The sequence below is a fragment of the Leptodactylus fuscus genome, chromosome 9, assembly GCF_031893055.1.
Source record: "Leptodactylus fuscus isolate aLepFus1 chromosome 9, aLepFus1.hap2, whole genome shotgun sequence".
Lineage (NCBI taxonomy): Eukaryota > Metazoa > Chordata > Amphibia > Anura > Leptodactylidae > Leptodactylus > Leptodactylus fuscus.
Genome location: NC_134273.1, coordinates 44,104,290 through 44,125,696, shown reverse-complemented (window position 1 = coordinate 44,125,696; position 21,407 = coordinate 44,104,290). Strand labels below are relative to the sequence as shown.

General features: G+C 46.5%; 1 protein-coding gene across 1 annotated transcript; it reads right to left on the bottom strand.

The window, feature by feature from the left end:
* Positions 1-5,642: 5,642 nt before the first annotated feature.
* On the bottom strand, positions 5,643-7,468 carry SNU13 (small nuclear ribonucleoprotein 13). The gene is made up of 3 exons (XM_075286906.1): positions 7,338-7,468; positions 7,100-7,220; positions 5,643-6,170 (listed from the first exon to the last, which is right to left on the bottom strand). The coding sequence occupies exons 1-3, from the start codon at positions 7,338-7,340 to the stop codon at positions 5,908-5,910; spliced, it is 387 nt and encodes a 128-aa protein (XP_075143007.1). The 5' UTR covers positions 7,341-7,468; the 3' UTR covers positions 5,643-5,907.
* Positions 7,469-21,407: the final 13,939 nt, after the last annotated feature.

Here is a 21,407-nt window from a genome sequence, read left to right as displayed (position 1 = left end):
ATATACTTTTTCAAGCTCGTACGAGCTACTGTTGGTGAGTGCCAAGCAATTTTTTCTATTTATTTTTCCATATGCTACTTTGTTCTGGACTTAGAGCACCACCACATTTAGCGTTTCTTTGTCTCCCGTGCAGATGTATATCTCTGTGTGAGTAGTGCCACCCATGTCTACGTACTCCTTTGGAAATCTTCTCTCTTGGCAGAAGTGACCACCTGGAGGAAGGTCATCCTGTAGGACAAGAGTTTAAAGTCTACCTCCTCCAGAGGCTCAACGGAGGTCCGCAAAGCCCCTGAAGGACCGCAGACAGATCTCACTAAGGTACAGAGGCCTGCACACAAGGCCGAAGCTTAGCTGCCCCCTTGAGAAAAAATAGGGTCAAGAGGCTCCCAGGATAGGAGTTTGCCTAGGCAAGCTGATAAAGCAAACACATGAGTCTCCAGAGTGGCAAGGGTAAGCCCTTCGACTTAGGCCGCTCTGGAGAAATTCTAAAATAGATTCTGTGGTGGAGAGAGAGAGAGACTTGTTTCTCAGAACACCAACTCTTGAAAAAAAATCTACCAATCATTTGGTAGCTCGTGGTAGTAGAAGCTGCTCTGGAGCAGAATAAGGTCTTCCAGACAGACTCTTATAGTCCTCTATGTTCGCATAAGAACTGGTCAATTTCCAGGCCGTCAAGTTGAATATCTTCAGGTCTTGGTAGAGCCGGACTCCCTGGGCTACCAGGTTCTGAATTAGTGGAATATATTCTCGTTGATGGACCACTCGCCCGACACCACGAAACCCCGACATACAGTAGCTGCTCCGTCAGAATGTTTAAGGATCCCCTGATGTGCACCGCTGAGAGATGCGTCAAATTCTTCTCTGTCCGAGAGAATATGAGATCCCACTCTCTAAGGGATGGTGATCTGGTGTCCCCTGAATGTTCAGGTAGAGGACCCTAGTCAGATCTTCACTGCTCTTCTGAAGAGAAGTGGATCAAAATGCCGGAGCGCCAGGCGGACTGCTTTGAGCTTGTGCCATTCGGACGACATGGTCATCCAACCAGTTCCAGGTTCCTCTTATGGGAATCTCTTCTAGACGTGCTCCCCAGGGGGATACAACAGTGGTCAACATTGTCCTGACCAGCAGGACAGTGGACATCCCCTCCTTGAGATGGAACCACCACCTAAGTGAAAGATGGTCATGAGGGATACTTGAATTGACTTGTCCCAGTGGACAGCTCTGAGTTCTAGTCCGTTGGATGACATGGCTTTCTCCCTCCAATTTCACATTTCCCTTATGGGAATCTCCTCTAGATACGCTCTCCACCGGAGAGGAAGGCATCGATAAACAATAGGGTCCGGCTTTAGCTGGACCGTGGACACTCTCCACCAGAGAGGGATGCCTTGGTAGTAAACAGGGTCCGGCATTAGCTGGACTGTGGACACTTTCCACCAGAGAAGCATAAATCAGTGGTCAACAGGGTCCAGGTGAACTGGACCGTGGACCCTTCATCCAATTTCACGTTCCTCTTATGGAACTCTTCTTTAGATGCGCTCTCCACTGGAGAGGGAGGCATCGGTAGACAACAGGGTCTAGCCTTAGCTGGACCGTGGACACTCTCTACCAGAGAGGGATGCATCAGTGGTCAACAGGGTCCAGGTGAACTGGACCTTGGACCCTTTATCCTATTTCATGTTCCTCTTATGGAACTCCTCTCTAGATGCGCTCTCCACCAGAGAGAGAGGCATTGATAGTCAACAGGGTCCGGCTTTAGCAGGACCATGGACACTCTCCACCATAGAGGGATGCATAGGTAGTAAACAGGGTCCAGTGTTAGCTGGACCGTGGATTCTCTCCACCAGAGAAGAATGCATCAGTGGTCAACAGGGTCCAAGAGAACTGGACCGTGGACTCTACAATCAATTCCACGTTCCTACTATGGAACTCTTCTCTAGCTGTGCTCTCCACTGGAGAGGGAGGCATAGATAATCAACAGGGTCCGGCCTTAGCTGGACCATGGACACTCTCCACCAGAGAGAAATGCATGAGTGGACAACAGAGTCCAGGTGAACTGGTCCGTGCACTCTTCCTCCAATTCCACGTTCTTCCTATGGAACTCTTCTCTAGATGCACTCTCCACTAGAGAGAGAGGCATTGATAGTCAACAGGGTCTGTCGTTAGCTGGACCTTGGGCATCCCGTCCTTAAGATGAAACACCACTTGTATGAAAGACGGATCTTGAGGAATAACTAAATCAATTGACTTGATCCGGACTGCTCTGAGTTTTTGTCAGCTGGATGACAGCTTCCTCCATCCAATTCCTCGTTGCCATTAAGGGAATCTCCTGTAGATGTGCTCTCTACCGGAGAGGACTGTATCTGTGGTCAACAGAGTCCAGACTAGCTGGACCATGGACATCCAGCCCTTGAGATGGTGCCCCTCCAGGCCCAGCAGGTTGTGATTCCAGGCCTCAGACTTACCTTCTGCAGGCCGCATGTGCTATATGGCTCAAGGAACTGCAACTCCAGACTCTGACATAAGACCCAGTACCCTATGGCAGTTAGGATGGAAACCTGCTGTTTCACCTATAGATAATGGCCTGCTGATATGATATTTTCCCACCTTAGAGGCGGGAGATTTTCAAGCAGATGGAGTCCAGGATGAAGTTTAGAAACTTCTTCCATGTGGATGGACCATGAGAACCACATGTACTGCCAGATGGACCTTATTAACCTCTTTTTTTAAGAGGCCCTCTAGACCTCGAAACGCGTCCATCCGGCCCTCTGACTGCTTCTATCCGGCCTGCATAGCTAGTGGAAGATTTTTCAAGGACCTGTGATGATGTCATCACAGCCTATCACCAGAATAGGCTATGACTCGTTAATGGGCAGAGCCACACGGGACTGTGTGCTTGATGCAAGCTGCCGGCATTGGGGCTGCTGGATGATAAAGAGAGAAGAGACATGTGTGAGGAAGAGGTTGGAACTAGGGGCAGTAGTAGGGGGGCAGTTAAACTGAATGCACATGGAGAGGGGACATTAAACTAATGGACAGATGGAGGGTGACATTAAACTGGGGCAGCTGGAGGAAGATATTAAACCATGGGGGTACCTGGAGGGGGACATCTGTGCCTCTAGTTGCCCCCAGTTTAATGTCCCCTCTAGTTTCTGCTAGTTTATACTGGGGAACCAGGAGAGGGACTTAATACTGTGGGACATTTGGAGGGAAACGTTATAATGTGGGGGGTGTACAATGTTAAGGTGACTGTAGGAGGATTTTACTTTGTGGGGCACATGGAAAAATGATTTGAGAATGGGCGGAGTCAACAGAGAAGCGGATGGAGCTAAATTTGCAGCAGCACGCATGGCCCTCTAGAACTGTTACAATTTCTCATGTGGCCCCATGGGAAAATTAATTGCCCACCCCTGCCTTAGAGCATACACCATCATGCGAGCAATAAGCAAATATGCACCTATTAAGTAATGATAGTACATAGGTATATGAATCCATATTTTAGGTTTACAGCATATAGTCTCTATATTTCTCTAGAAATTAAATGCACATTGAAAAACCGCAAAAAAAAGTTTAATGCTCTATGGACGAGCTGTGTGAGCAGAGGGAGGGGGCGTTCCTCCCCGCTCCACAGCACAGCGCGATAGGCGCCGCGAGGCAGAAGGACGTCTCTGGCTAATGGTCAGAAACGCCCTTCTGACCATAGAGCACTACGGTACCGGCACCGTAAGCTCTTTACAGCGGGCACAGATCGGGAAAGCCGACAGTGCGCTGAATTCAGCGCACTGTCAGCTTTCCAGCAGTATATAACACTGCATGTGCCCAAAAGTGGTGAAAGGTCCTCTTTAAATCTGTGCAGAGTACATCACGGTATAAGGTGGTGATATACCAGGGCAATTACATTATAAACTTAATAATCCATGGACGTGTGGTAGTCTGAAGCACTGTAATGGGTTTTTGGGGCAGGTGTCTCACTGATAAATTGCATCCTATCCACCTTTTGAAACATCCTCCATCTTTTTTGGTTCTTCCCTTTCTTTGCAGCTTGTAGAACTTAACTATGAAACGGTTGCCTGGTACATTATGGACACCTTCAGTTCCAGAAGTACTAAGATCTGGCCCTTCCTGGTCCCTAAATACCAGTGTCTTAATAACATCCGCTTGAAACTCAAGGAAAGTTCATGTCCTTTCTGCACATTGCAATAGCACATAAGCATTATACCGTACATTGCCATCTCTGATATGCATGGCTAGCTTTTTGTACCACTTTTTTTTTTTCCTCATCGCACTGTATGGCTTCAGGACTAGATGAGATATGTCAACTCCTCTCCTGTACTTACTGTATTCCAAGATGCAGTCTGTTTTGGGGGTAAGAATACTGGTGTCACATAGGGGAACAGAGGTGCTGCCATTACCATGAATAGTGATCAGTACAAGGACATCCCTCTTGTTCTTATACTCGACCAACAACATATACTCATTGCAGACTGTCCTAGTCTCATCCCTTCTGAGGTGCAGCACAATCTGTGCCCTAGGGAGGCTTCTAATTTATCTAATTTGCCTCTACATAGCGGCCCCTCTACTCAGTATTATGTCATACCATGACACCTACAGTGTTAGTTTCAAATATTGTAACCATTTTTAGTGTACATCACACTTTTCAGAACCCAGCGTATAATGACCGCAGCCTGGAGGCCTAGAAGAGATGACTTAACATAAAAAACAGAGGTACTTCTGGGTTCCAGCAAGACTCCCGCTGGAAGAACCCCAGAGTATAAAAGCAGTTTTTCTTGGTGTTTGTTGCGGGACTGCAACCTTCCTTCACCATTTCTCACTTCTGCTCACAGATACCTCAGATTCCCCATCTGCCTTCCGGGGGGGGGGGGGGGGGGGGGGGGGGTATGCATCCCACATCACGTTGCTATCCCACATCACGTTGCTAGAACGCACAGAGCGCCCTGGAGAGCAGAAGGGGTAGCAGAGGTGGCCATGAGAAGTAAGAGGCATCAGTAAGTAAATAGGGCCTGTTACCTGCTGGGTTTGCTCCAACAGGTAACAGCCAATCCAAAAAAAAAATAAAAGGCCCCATAGCAGCCACTTCAGAAAGGAAGGTTTAATTTTATATGGGCCGTGTATTTGCAGGAACATTATGTATCACCATAAGATATTAGGAGGGTTATCAGCCCCTCTATAAATACTATGTTGCTTTCATGCTCTCCCAACTTAGTGCTATCCATAATATAATAGACTGCCCACTATAGGTCACATTGGAATCAGCACTGGCAACCCCAATTTCTCTGCAAACCTTACTGTGGACTCCAAACTTTACACTTTCTTCACTTCAGGTTCACCATACCCCTATTATTTTTCCCAGTGGCAACAGCAGAATCTACTACACTGACTATCTTACATAGCTAATAAAAAAAAAAAAGTTTTGATTTATTTAATAGTCATACAACCCTTTTAACATTTCTCTTTCATTTTTCTTTCAATCGTATTTTGTGGACTAGAATTCATTCGAAAGTGATATTTTAGTAACAAAACCGGGCTATTAAAGTAAATGTAAATCATAAACATATTGTAAGGCTATGTCTACATAAAAAAAAACAAAAACAAATTGACTTTTACATGTATGTTGTTTAATTAAAAAATACATAATACAAGTCAACAAAGAAAAAGTTGTAATATCACAGATCCTTTCTGGTTAAAAAAAAAATATACTTGCAACAGCTGAACATTTTACCAACATAGGTATAATTTTGAAGACTACTACCTAGTGGTTCAATATGGAAACATCACATATGTAGATTTGTTACAAGTATTCAAGCTAGACTGTTAACTCTTTCTACCTTAATAAACTGTACAATAGCAAATGAAAATGAATAGGCTTCTGCCATAAACTGAAAATGTGGTTTACACCAGTAGTCTCTCAATGGCTTGCTGGACAGACTGGATCTGAGGCTTCAGTTGAGATCCCTCCTTGATGGTGACTGCACAAGCAATGACTGGTCTGGAGACCCCACAGGCTCTTCCTAAGGCTTGCTTGGATCGTACAAACACATAAGGAACATTTTTATCTTCACACAACAGAGGAAGGTGAAGAATGATTTCCAAAGGTTCTGCATCAGCTGCCATAGCAATGAACTCAGCAATTCCTCTGTTCAAAGTTTTTGTGGCTGTAAATAAAGAATTTCATTAAAGTTTGTTACAATACCTGCATAAACAGAAACTGCCAAAATGATTACAATAGTAGCACAGAGCAAACACTTGTGTGTTCTAGGCTCCTATACTAGAGCTAACAATGAAGATAAAGTGATTTTACAGTTCTGAATTTAAAAAAACAAAACACCCTACTGTGCTGGAATTGTTCATCAATATAACTAGAGCACTCATGTTTACTACTGAATTGGAGAATATTTAGGAAAGGGTTAAAAAAAAAAAAAAAAGTCAAACACTGCGGCTCAATTGACTTTGTTTCTGGCATTTATTATCCCAAATCTAGCTAGACATTATACTGAGCATACACAGAAAAGCTAGCCAAACTTTTTGATATCAATGTGATTATGTATTGGGACTTCCAAAACAAAATTTGGCAAGATGGATTTCAAGATAACCAATGCTTTTGGTTCTAGTGGGAGATAAGCTGCAGTCAGATAAGTCTGAGATGCCTAATTCAAGTCCTCACATTGAAATTAACACACAAAACCATTTATGGTGCAGTCAAGTGACAGTAAATGTGTATTGCTATATTGTGTTGGGTTCACCTGTGTTGCAGTAGTTCACATGGATTTATATCACTAGTATGACCCAGTTAGGCAGTGGTCAGTCAATGAGCAGTAAGAATTTCACTATATTAGCAATGATCATTAATCAACCATTAAGGGCCAATCTTATACACATGGCCAGGTTTGGGCTGCATCAACATAAGGTAAAGTATGGTCAGTTGTATGGCTCTTGTATAGCGAGGCTCTGAGCACAAGGTTATACCACCACTCCATGCAGGAGCCAGATGTAAAGCAAGGTCCAGACCCTATAACATCTCATTAATAAGTACAGGAACAGTATACTGTAACCAGGCCTGAATTAGTCCCCGGTCCACACATACCTTCGTTTGCTCCTTTGCGAAGCTGCTTGTAATTGCAGGACTGCTGCACAAGGTCCAGGATAATCTTGGTCATCTGGGCATCAGCCAGTGGGTAGGCTTTGGGGTTCACTTCGGGGTCAGTCTGTAAAATAATAGTGATTTGCGTAAGATGAAGTAATAGAACTACAACGTGCGAGGTACAGTGGGCACACATCTCTACACTAAGCCAGCCAGGACCGGCCACAAAAGCGTCCCTTACCATGATTGTACTCAGGTACGCGCTCTCCTAGTCCCCTCGGCTCGGAAGCTTCACGGAGGAAAGGTAAATGTGCTCTAAGATCGCAATGCGCCAGCAACGTGTTTCTAACTTCCGACCAACCTCACCGGAAAGGGAGGAACTTCCGGTTAAAGCCGCCCACGTGTTCTCCATTTTCAAAGCTTGTCCTATTGTCGGCGGACTGTCCGGAATAAGCACCGCCTCTCCTTACAGCGACGCGCGTGCTCTCCTTGTGCCATGTGACTCTTGGTACATATTATGCATGGGCCAGACTATAAAGCGAGGATCTGACTGTTCCACAGCGCCCTCGGCTGGGCGTCTGGATTAATGCAGGCAACAGGATTTAAAGTAAACTTCACGTGCTTGTAAGCCTGGCAGGACAGGCCCGAATTTAGCAGTTTTTCCCAAGACCTGCGTATACTTCAGTGGTATAAAGTGGAATATGTCCTGCAGATGGGAATCTTTATTAAACACCTCTGTTAACCACTTCCTGCTGTAGGCATTCGTTGATTATTGTTTTTGACTCGCTCCCCTGCTTCCAAACCCCAAAACTTTTGTTATTTTTCTGTTCACAGAGCCATAGAAGGGCTTAGGCCCCACGTGATGTCACTCAGTGTAGAAAATGAGTTGTTTTTCAGTCACTGCAAGGTGGATGGTGTTCTAGTGAATCCCATCCACACCTTGCAGAAAAATATGCACAGCGCACACGAGCTCAGAGAACATCACAGAGATTTCTGGGTGCTCCGTGCTGGATAATCAGCAAATCAATAAACACAGGCTCATTCAAAAACAACTGGGAGGATTAAAGGGATTCTACCATTAAAAAACTATTTTTTCTAGGTAACACGTCGGAATATTTTTATATTTTTATTATATTTTTATTTTATTTTTTTCAGATCGTGTCCCCATAAGGTCATAAGAGACCTTTGGGGACATCTGATCACTTTTTTTTTTTTTGTATTGGAGGCTGATTTCCCCTGAAACTGAGGCTGGTACATTTAGCTCCAGTTGCAGGATGAATACAGCTTCCTGCACGCTGCTATACACGGTATACAGAGCTGATCTGGGTCCTGCAGGACCCAGCAGCTCTTGCAAGACGCTGCTCCTGGCGGATCATGTGACTGCTGGGTCAGAGGGCAGCGGAATCATGGCGGCGCCCATAGCCATTTATACAGCGCTCATTGAGCGCTGTATACACAGCGATCGAGAAGGCAGGGAAGGGAATAAACCTTCCCTGCCATCTCTCTGGGAGCGCCGGCTGAAGTTACAGCCGGCTCCCAGCTTCAGTAGCTGCACAATCTCCGTGCAGCTGCTGTGTTCTGACTGGACTAGAACTAGGCAACCACTTCCTGGACGTTTATAGTCTATGGGCGGTCTGGAAGTGGTTAAGGGTAAGTTCACATGGAGGTTTTTGGATCGGAACCTGAGCCGAAGGCCACCTCAGGTTCCGATCCAAAAGCCAGGTCGCCTCGACTGAAAGCCAGTGCACGGTACCGGCATCCAGCCTCGCACTCCGCTCCGGATTAGGCCCAATGAATGGGCCTAGTCCTTAGGAAGGAATTTCTTCAGGCCGAATCACGAGGCGTCTCGGCCTGAAGAATGAACATCTCGCTTCTTTTTTCCGGGAGCCAGGAGAAACGGGAGTTTCCAATAGAAATCGCTCATCTCTATGCACTACTGCTTCCGCTATCTCACCACATATAATCTCTGATCCTCATTCTTTGCTCTGCTCTTATCTGCACATAACTATCTCCAAGATTTCTTCACTTCCTATACTCTGGAACTCACTCCCATGATACATAATACTGTCCCCCACAAATGCATGCTTCAACAGCAACCTGAAAACCCAGCTCTTCAGGAAAACTTACAACCTTCAATAACCCTATTGTCAACCCACCATCATCCAAACAGCTTGTATTCTCACCTACTTTTCCTCATAGATTTTAGGTCTTTACAGGCAAACTCCTATGTCACATTGTACCAATCTGACTAAGATAATTTATTATATCTGTTTTGTACTATGTAGGCAAGCCTTTTTCACAAGTACAGCATCATGGAATTAATGGTTCTCTAGAAGTGAATCATAATAGGACAGTGAATGGACGCCTGTGTAACATATTTGAGTAAAAAGTTGTGATTGTCAGCATTCCTGATACCCTAGAGCTGTAAAAGGGTTGTTCATTATTTCTGGTTGTTTAGGTCAGTAAAACATACTGCCGTTACGGCCTTAACCACTTCAGTACCGGGCCCATTTTTGGTCCAGGACCAGACACATTTTAGGTTTTTTTTTGTATGTGCAGTTTTGAGGGGTGTAACATTTTTCTCATATGTCTCACTCAACTAATTTTTGCATCTTTTTTTTTTCAGTGACACATAGGGCTTTATTTATATGTTGTTTTTATATTTGAATGTGTTTTGGGTTTTTTTATATCCAGGAAAATATAAACAAAATAGGAGGAAAATTGTGTCTGTTTTTCACTTTTCTTTTTCTTTTTTTAATTTAATAACACAAAGTGCTACTAAAAAATTTTTATAAAATAGTTTTTCTTCTTCGTTACGGTCATTTTTATTTTGTATAATGTAATCAGGGGTGCTGCTATAACCTTTACTAATGACATTTTATTGGAGCATTATTTTATTTATTTATTTATTTATATTATTTTATTTATAGTTTTTTTTTTAATCTTTTTTTATATATATATATATATACATATATATATATATATATATATATATATATATATATATATATATATATATATTTTTTTTTTTCATTTTACTTTTTCAGATTGTGTCCCCATAAGGTCATAAGAGACCTTTGGGGACATCTGATAACTTTTTTCTTTGTTAGGGAGGCTGATTTCCCCTGTAACTGGGGCTGGTACATTTAGCCCCAATTGCAGGAGGAATACAGCCTCCTGCACGCTATTCTTTAGACTTACAGAGCTGATCTGGGGCCTGTATGACCCACAGCTCTTGTGAGATGCTGACACCGTCGGATCACGTGACTGCTGGGTCAGAGGGCAACCCCATCATGGTGGCACGCATAGCTGTGTACAGTGTTGTCCAAAAATATTGGCACCCCTGCAGTTCTGTCAGATAATACTCATTTTCTTCCAGAAAATGATTGCAAGCACAAACTTTTCGCTATTAATATCTTCATTTATTTTGCTTGCAATGAAAAAACACAAAAGAGAATGAAAAAAAAGTCAAATCATTGATCATTTTACACAAAACTTCAAAAATGGGCCGGACAAAAGTATTGGCACCCTCAGCCTAATACTTGGTAGCACAACCTTTAGACAAAATAACTGCGAACAACCGCTTCCGGTAACCAGCAATGAGTTTCTTACAATGCTCTGCTGGAATTTTAGACCATTCTTCTTTGGCAAACTGCTCCAGGTCCCTGAGATGTGAAGGGTGCCTTCTCCAAACTGCCATTCTGAGATCTCTCCACAGGTGTTCTATGGCATTCAGGTCTGGACTCATTGCTGGTCACTTTAGAAGTCTCCAGTGCTTTCTCTCAAACCATTTTCTAGTGCTTTTTGAAGTGTGTTTTGGGTCATTGTCCTGCTGGAAGCCCCATGACCTCTGAGGGAGACCCAGCTTTCTCACACTGAGCCCTACATTATGCTGCAAAATTTGTTGGTAGTCTTCAGAGTTCATAACGCCATGCACACGGTTAAGCAGTCCAGTGCCAGAGGCAGCAAAGCAACCCCAAAACATCAGGGAACCTCCGCCATATTTGACTGGATAAGAAGTGGGGTCTTCCTGGGTATCCTACCATACAGTCCCTTTTCATTCAGACACCGACGGATAGTACGGGTTGACACTGTTGTACCCTCGGACTGCAGGGAAGCTTGAACTTGTTTGGATTTTAATCGAGGTTCTTTATCCACCATCCGCACAATTTTGCGTTGAAATCTCTCGTCAATTTTTCTTTTCCGTCCACGTCTAGGGAGGTTAGCCACAGTGCCATGGGTTTTAAACTTCTTGACACAGGAACATTCAGGTCTTTGGAGATGGACTTGTAGCCTTGAGATTGCTCATGCTTCCTCACAATTTTGCTTCTCAAGTCCTCAGACAGTTCTTTGGTCTTTTTTCTTTTCTCCATGCTCAATGTGGTACACACAAGGACACAGGACAGAGGTTGAGTCAACTTTAATCCATTTCAACTGGCTGCAAGTGTGATTTAGTTATTGCCACCACCTGTTAGGTGCCTCAGGTAAGTAACAGCTGCTGTTAATTACACAAATTAGAGAAGCATCATATGATTTTTCAAACATTGTCAATACTTTTGTCCACCTCCTTTTTTATGTTTGCTGTGGATTTATATCCAATTTGTTTTTTTGACAATTCTTTTTGTGGTTTTCCATTGAAGACAAATTAAATGAAGATAATAATACCAAAGAATTTGTGATTGCAATAATTTTCTGGAAGAAAATGAGTATTATCTGACAGAATTGCAGGGGTGCCAATACTTTTGGCCAACACTGTATACAGCGCTCATTGAGCGCTGTATACACAGCAATCGAGAAGGCAGGAAAGGCAACAAACCTTCCTTGCCTTCTCTCTGGAAGCTCTGGCTGAAATTACAGCCGGCTCCCAGTATCAGCAGCTGCATGATCTTGTGCAGCTGCTGTGTTCTGACAGGACATACCGGTACGTCCTGTCAGAACAAGGCAACACCTTTCTGGACATAAATAGACTATGCACGGCCTGGAAGTGGTTAAACCACCTGAAATGTGGCTATGGACGCTTAGCCTGTGAGCTCCGTAGCGTGTGTCCTCTTATTTGCCATTTTATAGCGAACACCAGCCTCCACCATGGTCAAAATTGGTCGTGACAAGCCTACAGACTCCCAGGAGACGAAGGGTTTGCTCCCACACCAGGCGGCCATGCATAAATATCTCAAAAAGCAGCTCTTCAGCCCGGCCGCATCTACCTCAAAAATGGCGCCGGAAGATATCTCCAATGTCGCTGACGCAGCGATTGACTCCGATGGGGAAGGATCCCTAACCGACTCCAACCCAGCTCCAATTTCTAAGACTTACCTGCGTAAAGTTCTCACCCAAGCAGTAGCTCCTCTGGTCGCAGAGTTTGCAGAATTCCGGGCCGAATTCAAGTCCACCACTCGCAGAGTCGACCATCTAGAGGAGGGACAAAATGAGCTTCTAAAGACAGCAGTCTCCATGGCGGATCGCATGGACTCTTACTCCGCACATTTTAATAATACCTACCTGCTTATGGAAGACCTGGAAAATAGAGCTCGCAGGCGCAACTTCAGGATCCGAGGCCTTCCGGAGTCGTTCTTTCCAGACTCCCTCCAAACGGTAGCTATGTCCCTTATATCCTCCCTAATAGGACGAGAAGCAGCAACTAAAATCAGTATCGAGCGCACTCACCGTGCGGCCCGTCCAAAACCCTCCCCAGACGAACCTCCGAGAGACATTATATGCGCCCTCCTTTCCTCCTCCGATACCGCTGAACTCCTGCGTGTTGCCAGAGGAAAGACGGATCTCTCTTATGATGGCCACACGGTGCAGCTTTTCCAGGATCTCGCACCGTCCACCCTGCAGAAAAGGAGACTATTTAAACTGCTCCTGGAAAAGCTGAGGGCCCAAAACATCCCCTATGCATGGCTCTTTCCCTTTGGGATATCTATTTTGAAAGATGGCAGACGTCTCACCGTTCATCAGCCGGCGGACCTGGAGCCTCTCTGGGAGGTCCTTGGGATTCCACCGATACAGCTTCCCTCGTGGATGCCTATCCAAGATGACCCGCTGCAGATACCTTCCTTCCCGCTCCATGACACGGGGATCCCTCGAACCCCCCGGCGCTTGAAATCCCCTGCTAACCGCAAGCCGCTTGAGAAGCCAAAAACTGGCTCCCAGAAAGCCAGATAGGTGACATGTGAGTTACTAACTCTTTCCTTTTTGTTTCCCTCTGACCTCCTGGCGTTACGAACTTGCCCCACCGGATCCCTTCTACCGTCCCACTGCCCTTATATCCCCTACCGGCCTCCCTTCCCCTTCCCCGCTCAACCATATTTTATGTTGTTTTGTGTTATTAGTGTTTTAACTGCATGATTTTGGTGTATAACTCTCATTGGACTGTTTCATTCAATAATCAGGAGATCTGTGTCACTGGACTTTGTTCATCATATTTTGTGTGGTCCCAAAATGGAGGACGTTGTTTTGTTATTTGTTTACTTCTTCTCCACTTTTTGAGCGGGCTTTTTCCCGCCTTCATCTTCGTCTCTGTTTATCTTCAACTTTCTTTCTCCTAGCCCAACATTCTCCTACTTTCCTATTCGCTCCCCTCCACCCAATTACCTCTCCCCTTTTTCGCTCCCTCTCTTCCTTTCACCACTCCCCTCCTTAAGCTCCTCCTACTCATCTCATCCTTCCCCCTTTGGCTTCATTTCTTCTCTTCCCCCCTGCTTTCTACTTCCTGCTCTCTCCTTCCCCTAATTTTTGGTTCTGCCCCCCCCTGTTCTTTCCTTATCCCCTTCTTTCATAAGGCGGCACCCGCTCATGCGCTCCGTCGCCACCACCCGCCATATTATCGTCATCCTCATATATCGTACGTACTCGAATTGCATGTTTAGATGTTTTCAGTATCATATGCGTCTTTACTGTGTCCCACATCGCATCCTCCCCCCCCCCCGGTCAATAACCCTTTACCCCTTGCATCGAGTATGTCGACTCCTGACTTCGCGACTCTTACTTACACCTCTTACAATGCCAAAGGTTTAAACTCTCCACAGAAGAGGCACCATGTTCTCCTCCTACTTCGAAAGCTTAAATCTTCTGTTGTCTTTTTACAAGAGACCCATTTTAAAGCAGACAATATACCTAAATTCCCGTCTAAAGACTATAATCAATGCTTTCATTCACCTCACCCACTAAGTAAAACATGTGGCGTTTCCATACTCATTCATAAAAACACCCCCTTTCAACTTCGTCAATTGTACTCAGTCCCGGATGGCAGAGCTCTCTTCATAAAAGGCACGATAGCCTCCACTGTCTTTACCTTCGCGTCGGTTTATGCGCCTAACAAACGCCAAGTACCATGGCTCTTAAACGCCCTTTCTACTCTCGCCTCCTTTAAGGAGGGATTCCTGGTCCTAGGGGGAGATTTCAACCTCTCGCTCAACCCCCTCCTGGACTCCACATCCAAATCAACTCCTATCTCTCAACGTCTCCTAGGCAGCTTGGCCCGAGCTCTTAATGATCTACACCTACTGGATGCCTGGCGTGCCTCTCATCCGTCTGATAGGGACTACACGTTCTTTTCGCACCCACAAAACTCGTACCACCGCCTAGATTATATCTTCATCCCCTCGGATTTACTTCCTACCCTCCTAAACACGTCTATCGGCATGATCTCGATTTCGGACCACGCCCCTGTCTCCGCTACACTGGAACTCAAATCCCTCCCCAAACCCCAATGAACTTGTACACTAAATGTGTCCCTATTGGAAGACACTGACCTTGTCACAGACCTTGAAGCCTCTCTGTCTGAATACTTTGAACTAAACGCGCAACCTGACATTTCCCCTGCTATAGTATGGCAAGCGCATAAGGCCTTCATTCGTGGCCACCTTATTAGACACGCTTCGATACGCAAGAAGGAAAAGCAGAGAAGGTTAGACGGACTTCTCATCCGTATTGCTCAGCTGGAAAGATCTCACAAACGATCCCTGGCCATACAGTCCTTGCCCTCTCTTACTGCCTTACGTGAGGAACTTAAAGACCTCCTCAACGCCAGACAGGCCAAACACCACCTACACTTCCGATCCCTTTTATATGCACATGGGGACAGAGGAAACAAACTTATGTCAGCCCTCATCAAGAAAGCGAAATCGAAATCCTTCATCACCTCTGTTAAGTCGCGTACTGGAGCTCTAGTTACCTCCACTCAGGATATTGCCACAGCATTTGTCCAGTTTTATACCGATCTGTATAACTTAAAAAACTCCCCCACCGACTGCCCCGAGACGGATAGGGCACGCCTCACCACTAAATTCTTGAACTCACTTAACCTCCCTACCCTGTCCCCCACTGACACAGCAGCCCTGCTAGCCCCTGTTACGGCCAGTGAACTAAACTGAGTCATACATAGCTTTCCCATAGGTAAAAGCCCTGGCCCGGACGGCTTTCCTCTTCAGTATTTTAAAAAGTTTCTTAATATTCTCTCACCGCACCTTGTCAGATTGTGTAACGCACTCCTCCTGGGAGGGTCCCTCCCATCCCAATCCCAGGAGGCTTATATAACCCTTATCCCAAAAGAAGGCAAAGATCCAACCCAATGTGGGAGCTACCGCCCGATATCTTTACTTAACGTAGACCTTAAAATCTGGGCCAAGCTACTCGCCCTTCGCATTAGGCCCCTTCTCCCAAACTTGATCCATGACGAGCAGGCCGGATTTGTTCGTGGCAGGGAAGGCAGAGATAATACAGCGATTCTTCTACCACTGATACAACAGGCAACCACCCTCAAAGAACCCTTGATACTGCTAGGAGTGGACGCGGAAAAGGCGTTCGATAGGGTGGATTGGGATTTCATGCGCTCAACGCTACTCAAGTTTGGCTTCCCACCGCCCTTTATAGCTGCCATATTTACGCTCTACGCCCATCCCCACGCACGGATACGAATCAATGGCACGCTCTCTAGCCCATTCTCTATCTCTAACGGTACACGCCAGGGATGCCCCCTCTCTCCCTCCCTTTTCATTTTAGTTTTGAAAACGCTCCTGCAAGCCGTTCGCCAGTCTGATCTTGTTCAGGGAGTCTCCATCAAAGGTCGCACATTTAAAGCGTCAGCATTTGCGGACGACGTACTTTTTATTATATCCAACCCCCTTACTGGCCTTCAAGCCGTTACGGACATCCTCACTGCATATGGTACTATTTCCAAATACAAAGCCAATTTATCAAAATCTGAGATCTTACCTGTCTATTTACCGCCATCTCTCAAGACCACCTTACAGACTTCAACCCCCTATCAATGGGCTGACACATCCCTTAAGTACCTTGGAATTTACCTGGCCCCAAACCTGGCAGACCTCTACAACTTAAACTTCGCGCCGTTGCTCCGAGATCTCCGAAAAGACCTTGACACGTACTCCTCCCTCCCACTTTCGTGGTTTGGTCGCAAAAACCTCATCCAGACTTATCTAGTCCCTAAGATCTTATATAAATTGAATATGCTTCCCATCTTCCTCCCTAAGATATTTTTTGTTAAAATTCGGCAGCTCTTCTCCCGGTTTATCTGGAGAAATAAACCCCCGAGACTCTCATGGGCGTTACTGGTTAAACCGAAAGCTGAAGGTGGTATAGGCCTACCAGACATATCGCACTACTATGCGGCCGCTCAATTGCGATGGTGGTCAACCCTTACCTCTCCTATTCGACCCACAACTTGTGAAAGAGATGCTCGTACGCTGTCGATGCTTTGGCTCCCACCCCCGCGCATATCAACCTCATTTTTTCCTCGCTCCTACTCCGTGGTGCTCTAGAAATCTGGAGATCCTTGGCGCACTCGCTTGCGCCGTCCCCATCTCCGCTACTTCCAGTGGGACTCTTACCTTGCCTCCAGCTGTTCCCCTCGTCAATAGACGATGATCCCTGGCGATCTTTGATGCATGTCACACTATTGGATATTGCCTCTCCAGACGGCCTATTGTCTTGGGAGAAATGCGTTCCACTACTCCCATCTAGAAAGCTTTCCTTTCTACACCTTCGAACTCTTAAGTTCCACATAGACAAGTTCAATGCCACTTCTCCTTTACGTACCTCCCTCACTCTCTTTGAAAAGACATTGGTTTCCAAAACAGGTCTCCTGAGGAAGACCTCTACCCTCCTACACAAACACATCCACCCTTCCAAACCTTCCAAACTGGCATTCATCTCGAGCTGGGAAATGAAGCTTCACCGGACTCTTACTGAGGAGGAGATTAAATCTGTGCTCCGCCAATCCCATGGCCCATCGCCATGCATCAGAATCCAAGAATCGCATTATAAACTCCTCACTCGCTGGTACCGCACCCCCGACTGGCTATACAACAAACGCCTCTCCGACACTGACAAATGCTGGCGTTGCAACTCTGCTCAGGGCACATACCTCCACCTGTGGTGGACCTGCCCGGTAATTAGAGACTTCTGGGAGACGATACAACTTCATATCAGACGCATTACGAGATCCAAACTGACCATCTCCCCTGAAATTATTTTTCTCTCTCTCCCATCCACCTCTTTTCAACCGCAAACTCACATTCTAGCCTCACACCTTCTCTCAGCGGCAAAGACGCTTATACCTCGATATTGGCTTCAGCCTTCCTCTCCACCAATTTCACTCTGGTGGGAAAAAACACGTGAAATCGCCCGCTTTGAGGAGTTATTGAGCAAATCCCGAAGGAGACATGACACTTTCCAAAAAATCTGGAGACCATTCCTGGAGTATTCAAGGTGCTAATATTTCTACCCCCCCCCCCCCCACCCTCTCCTCCCCTTCTCACTTACTGACTCTTCCCCCCCCCCTTTCTTATTGTCTTTCTTGTGCCCCTTGTCTTACCCCCCCCTCCTTTTGTGTCTCACCCCTCCACAACCTCCCCCCCTCCCCCATACTCCCCCGTTCCTTATCCCAACCCCGCCACTGGACTTAGGGAGAGGACGAGAGAGGGAGATAGAAGACAATTGAAGTACTCCTATGTCTCACGTCTCGCATCACACAATCATTAGAGATTGCGAGACCTCGCCTCCTCCTCTTACTAGTTTATCTCTCCCATATCCCTTACATACTCTGATTCCGATCAGCTATCCACCTAGCCCATCATATGATTCTATTTCTGACCTGATTGGTGTTCATTAATACAACTGTATGCCGTTTATACATTCTTTTTGCCTGTTCATTGCTAATAGAGATGAGCGAACACTAAAATGTTCGAGGTTCAAATTCGATTCGAACAGCCGCTCAATGTTCGTGTGTTCGAACGGGTTTCGAACCCCATTATAGTCTATGGGGAACAGATACTCGTTAAGGGGGAAACCCAAATCCGTGTCTGGAGGGTCACCAAGTCCACTATGACACCCCAGGAAATGATGCCAACACCTCTGGAATGACACTGGGACAGCAGGGGAAGCATGTCTGGGGGCATCTAACACACCAAAGACCCTCTATTACCCCAACATCACAGCCTAACAACTACACACTTTACACACTCAATACCACCTCTCTGACAGTAGGAAAACACCTTGAAACATGTGTATTTGGCACTTGCAGTGAGGAGAGCTTGTCACCAGCAGTGAATTTGGCCCTTGTAGTAAGTTGAGGTTGGCACCAACATTTGTTTTGAAAATCAGGGTGGATTGAGCCTCTAACCAGCAGAGTTTGGGCAAATTCATGGTGGAGGGAGCCTCTAAAAACCCCAGTTTGGACCAATTCATGGTGGAGGGAGCCTCTAAAAACCCCAGTTTGGACCAATTCATGGTGGAGGGAGCCTCTAAAAACCCCAGTTTGGACCAATTCATGGTGGAGGGAGCCTCTAAAAACCCCAGTTTTGACCAATTCATGGTGGAGGGAGCCTCTAAACAGCCCAGTTTGGACCAATTCATGGTGGAGGGAGCCTCTAAAAACCCCAGTTTGGACCAATTCATGGTGGAGGGAGCCTCTAAAAACCCCAGTTTGGACCAATTCATGGTGGAGGGAGCCTATAAACAGCCCAGTTTGGACCAATTCATGGTGGAGGGAGCCTCTAAAAACCCCAGTTTGGACCAATTCATGGTGGAGGGAGCCTCTAAACAGCCCAGTTTGGGCAAATTCATGGTGGAGGGAGCCTCTAAACAGCCCAGTTTGGGCAAATTTATGGTGGAGGGAGCCTCTAAAAACCCCAGTTTGGACCAATTCATGGTGGAGGGAGCCTCTAAAAACCCCAGTTTGGACCAATTCATGGTGGAGGGAGCCTCTAACTAGCCCAGTTTGGGCAGATTCATGGTGGAGGGAGCCTCTAAAAACCCCAGTTTGGACCAATTCATGGTGGAGGGAGCCTCTAAAAACCCCAGTTTGGACCAATTCATGGTGGAGGGAGCCTCTAAACAGCCCAGTTTGGGCAAATTCATGGTGGAGGGAGCCTCTAAACAGCCCAGTTTGGGCAAATTCATAGTGGAGGGAGCCTCTAAAAACCCCAGTTTGGACCAATTCATGGTGGAGGGAGCCTCTAAAAACCCCAGTTTGGACCAATTCATGGTGGAGGGAGCCTCTAACTAGCCCAGTTTGGGCAAATTCATGGTGGAGGGAGCCTCTAAAAACCCCAGTTTGGACCAATTCATGGTGGAGGGAGCCTCTAAAAACCCCAGTTTGGACCAATTCATAGTGGAGGGAGCCTCTAAACAGCCCAGTTTCGGCAAATTCATGGTGGAGGGAGCCTCTAAAAACCCCAGTTTGGACCAATTCATGGTGGAGGGAGCCTCTAAAAACCCCAGTTTGGACCAATTCATGGTGGAGGGAGCCTCTAAAAACCCCAGTTTGGACCAATTCATGGTGGAGGGAGCCTATAAACAGCCCAGTTTGGACCAATTCATGGTGGAGGGAGCCTCTAAAAACCCCAGTTTGGACCAATTCATGGTGGAGGGAGCCTCTAAAAACCCCAGTTTGGACCAATTCATAGTGGAGGGAGCCTCTAAACAGCCCAGTTTGGACCAATTCATGGTGGAGGGAGCCTCTAACCAGCCCAGTTTGGACCAATTCATGGTGGAGGGAGCCTCTAAACAGCCCAGTTTGGATCAATTCATGGTGGAGGGAGCCTCTAAAAACCCCAGTTTGGACCAATTCATGGTGGAGGGAGCCTCTAACCAGCAGAGTTGGTGGAAATCAGGGTGGAGGGAGCCTCTAACCAGCAGAGTTGTGGGAAAGCAGGGTGGAGGGAGCCTCTAACCAGCAGAGTTGGTGGAAATCAGGGTGGAGGGAGCCTCTAACCAGCAGAGTTGGGGGAAATCAGGGTGGAGGGAGCCTAGTATTAGCAGAATTGTGCAACGCTTATGGTGGATGAGTATGAGGATGCGGAGGAATTGGAGAGGTTGAGTACAGACATGGAGTTTCATGTTGGGGTGCTTTACACAGGTGGGCACAAAAATGAAGGCTCTATCCAGTGGTGGTTCATTTTTATCAAAGTGAGCCGGTCGGCACTCTCAGCTGACAGACGGGTGCGCTTGTCAGTGATGATGCCACCGGCTGCACTGAACACCCTCTCAGATAGGACGCTGGCGGCAGGACAGGACAGCACCTCCAAGGCATATAGGGCAAGTTCAAGCCACAGGTCCAACTTCGACACCCAATACGTGTAGGGCGCAGAGGGGTCGGAGAGGACAGGGCTGTGGTCGGAAAGGTATTCCCGCAACATGCGCCTATACTTCTCACGCCTGGTGACACTAGGACCCTCCGTGGCGGCACTTTGGCGAGGGGGTGCCATCAAGGTGTCCCAGACCTTAGACAGTGTGCCCCTCGTTTGTGTGGACGGTGAGAACTTGGTTGCCTACTGGAGGAACTGCCCTCTCTGACGCCAACGTCACATGCTGGAAACATCTCCATCATATTCTGCACCAATTGCCTGTGGCAAGCATTGATGCGATTGGCCCTCCCCTCTATCGGAATAAAAGACGAGATGTTGTTTTTATACCGGGGGTCAAGGATAGCAAAGATCCAGTACTGGTTGTCCTCCATGATTTTGACAATACGCTTGTCGGTTGTAAAGCACCCCAACATGAACTCAGCCATGTCTGCCACAGTGTTAGTTGGCATGACTCCTCTGGCCCCACCGGAAAGTTCAATCTCCATTTCCTCCTCATCCTCCATGTCTACCCATCCGCGCTGCAACAATGGGACGATTCGAAGTTGCCCGGAAGCCTCCTGTATCACCATCACATCATCGGACAACTCTTCTTCCAACTCCTCCTCCTCCTCCTCCTCCTCCATTAAACGCAGTGAAGCGGACAGATGTGTGGACCTACTCTCCAGCTGTGACGGATCGGATGCTATCCCTAACTCCTCTGT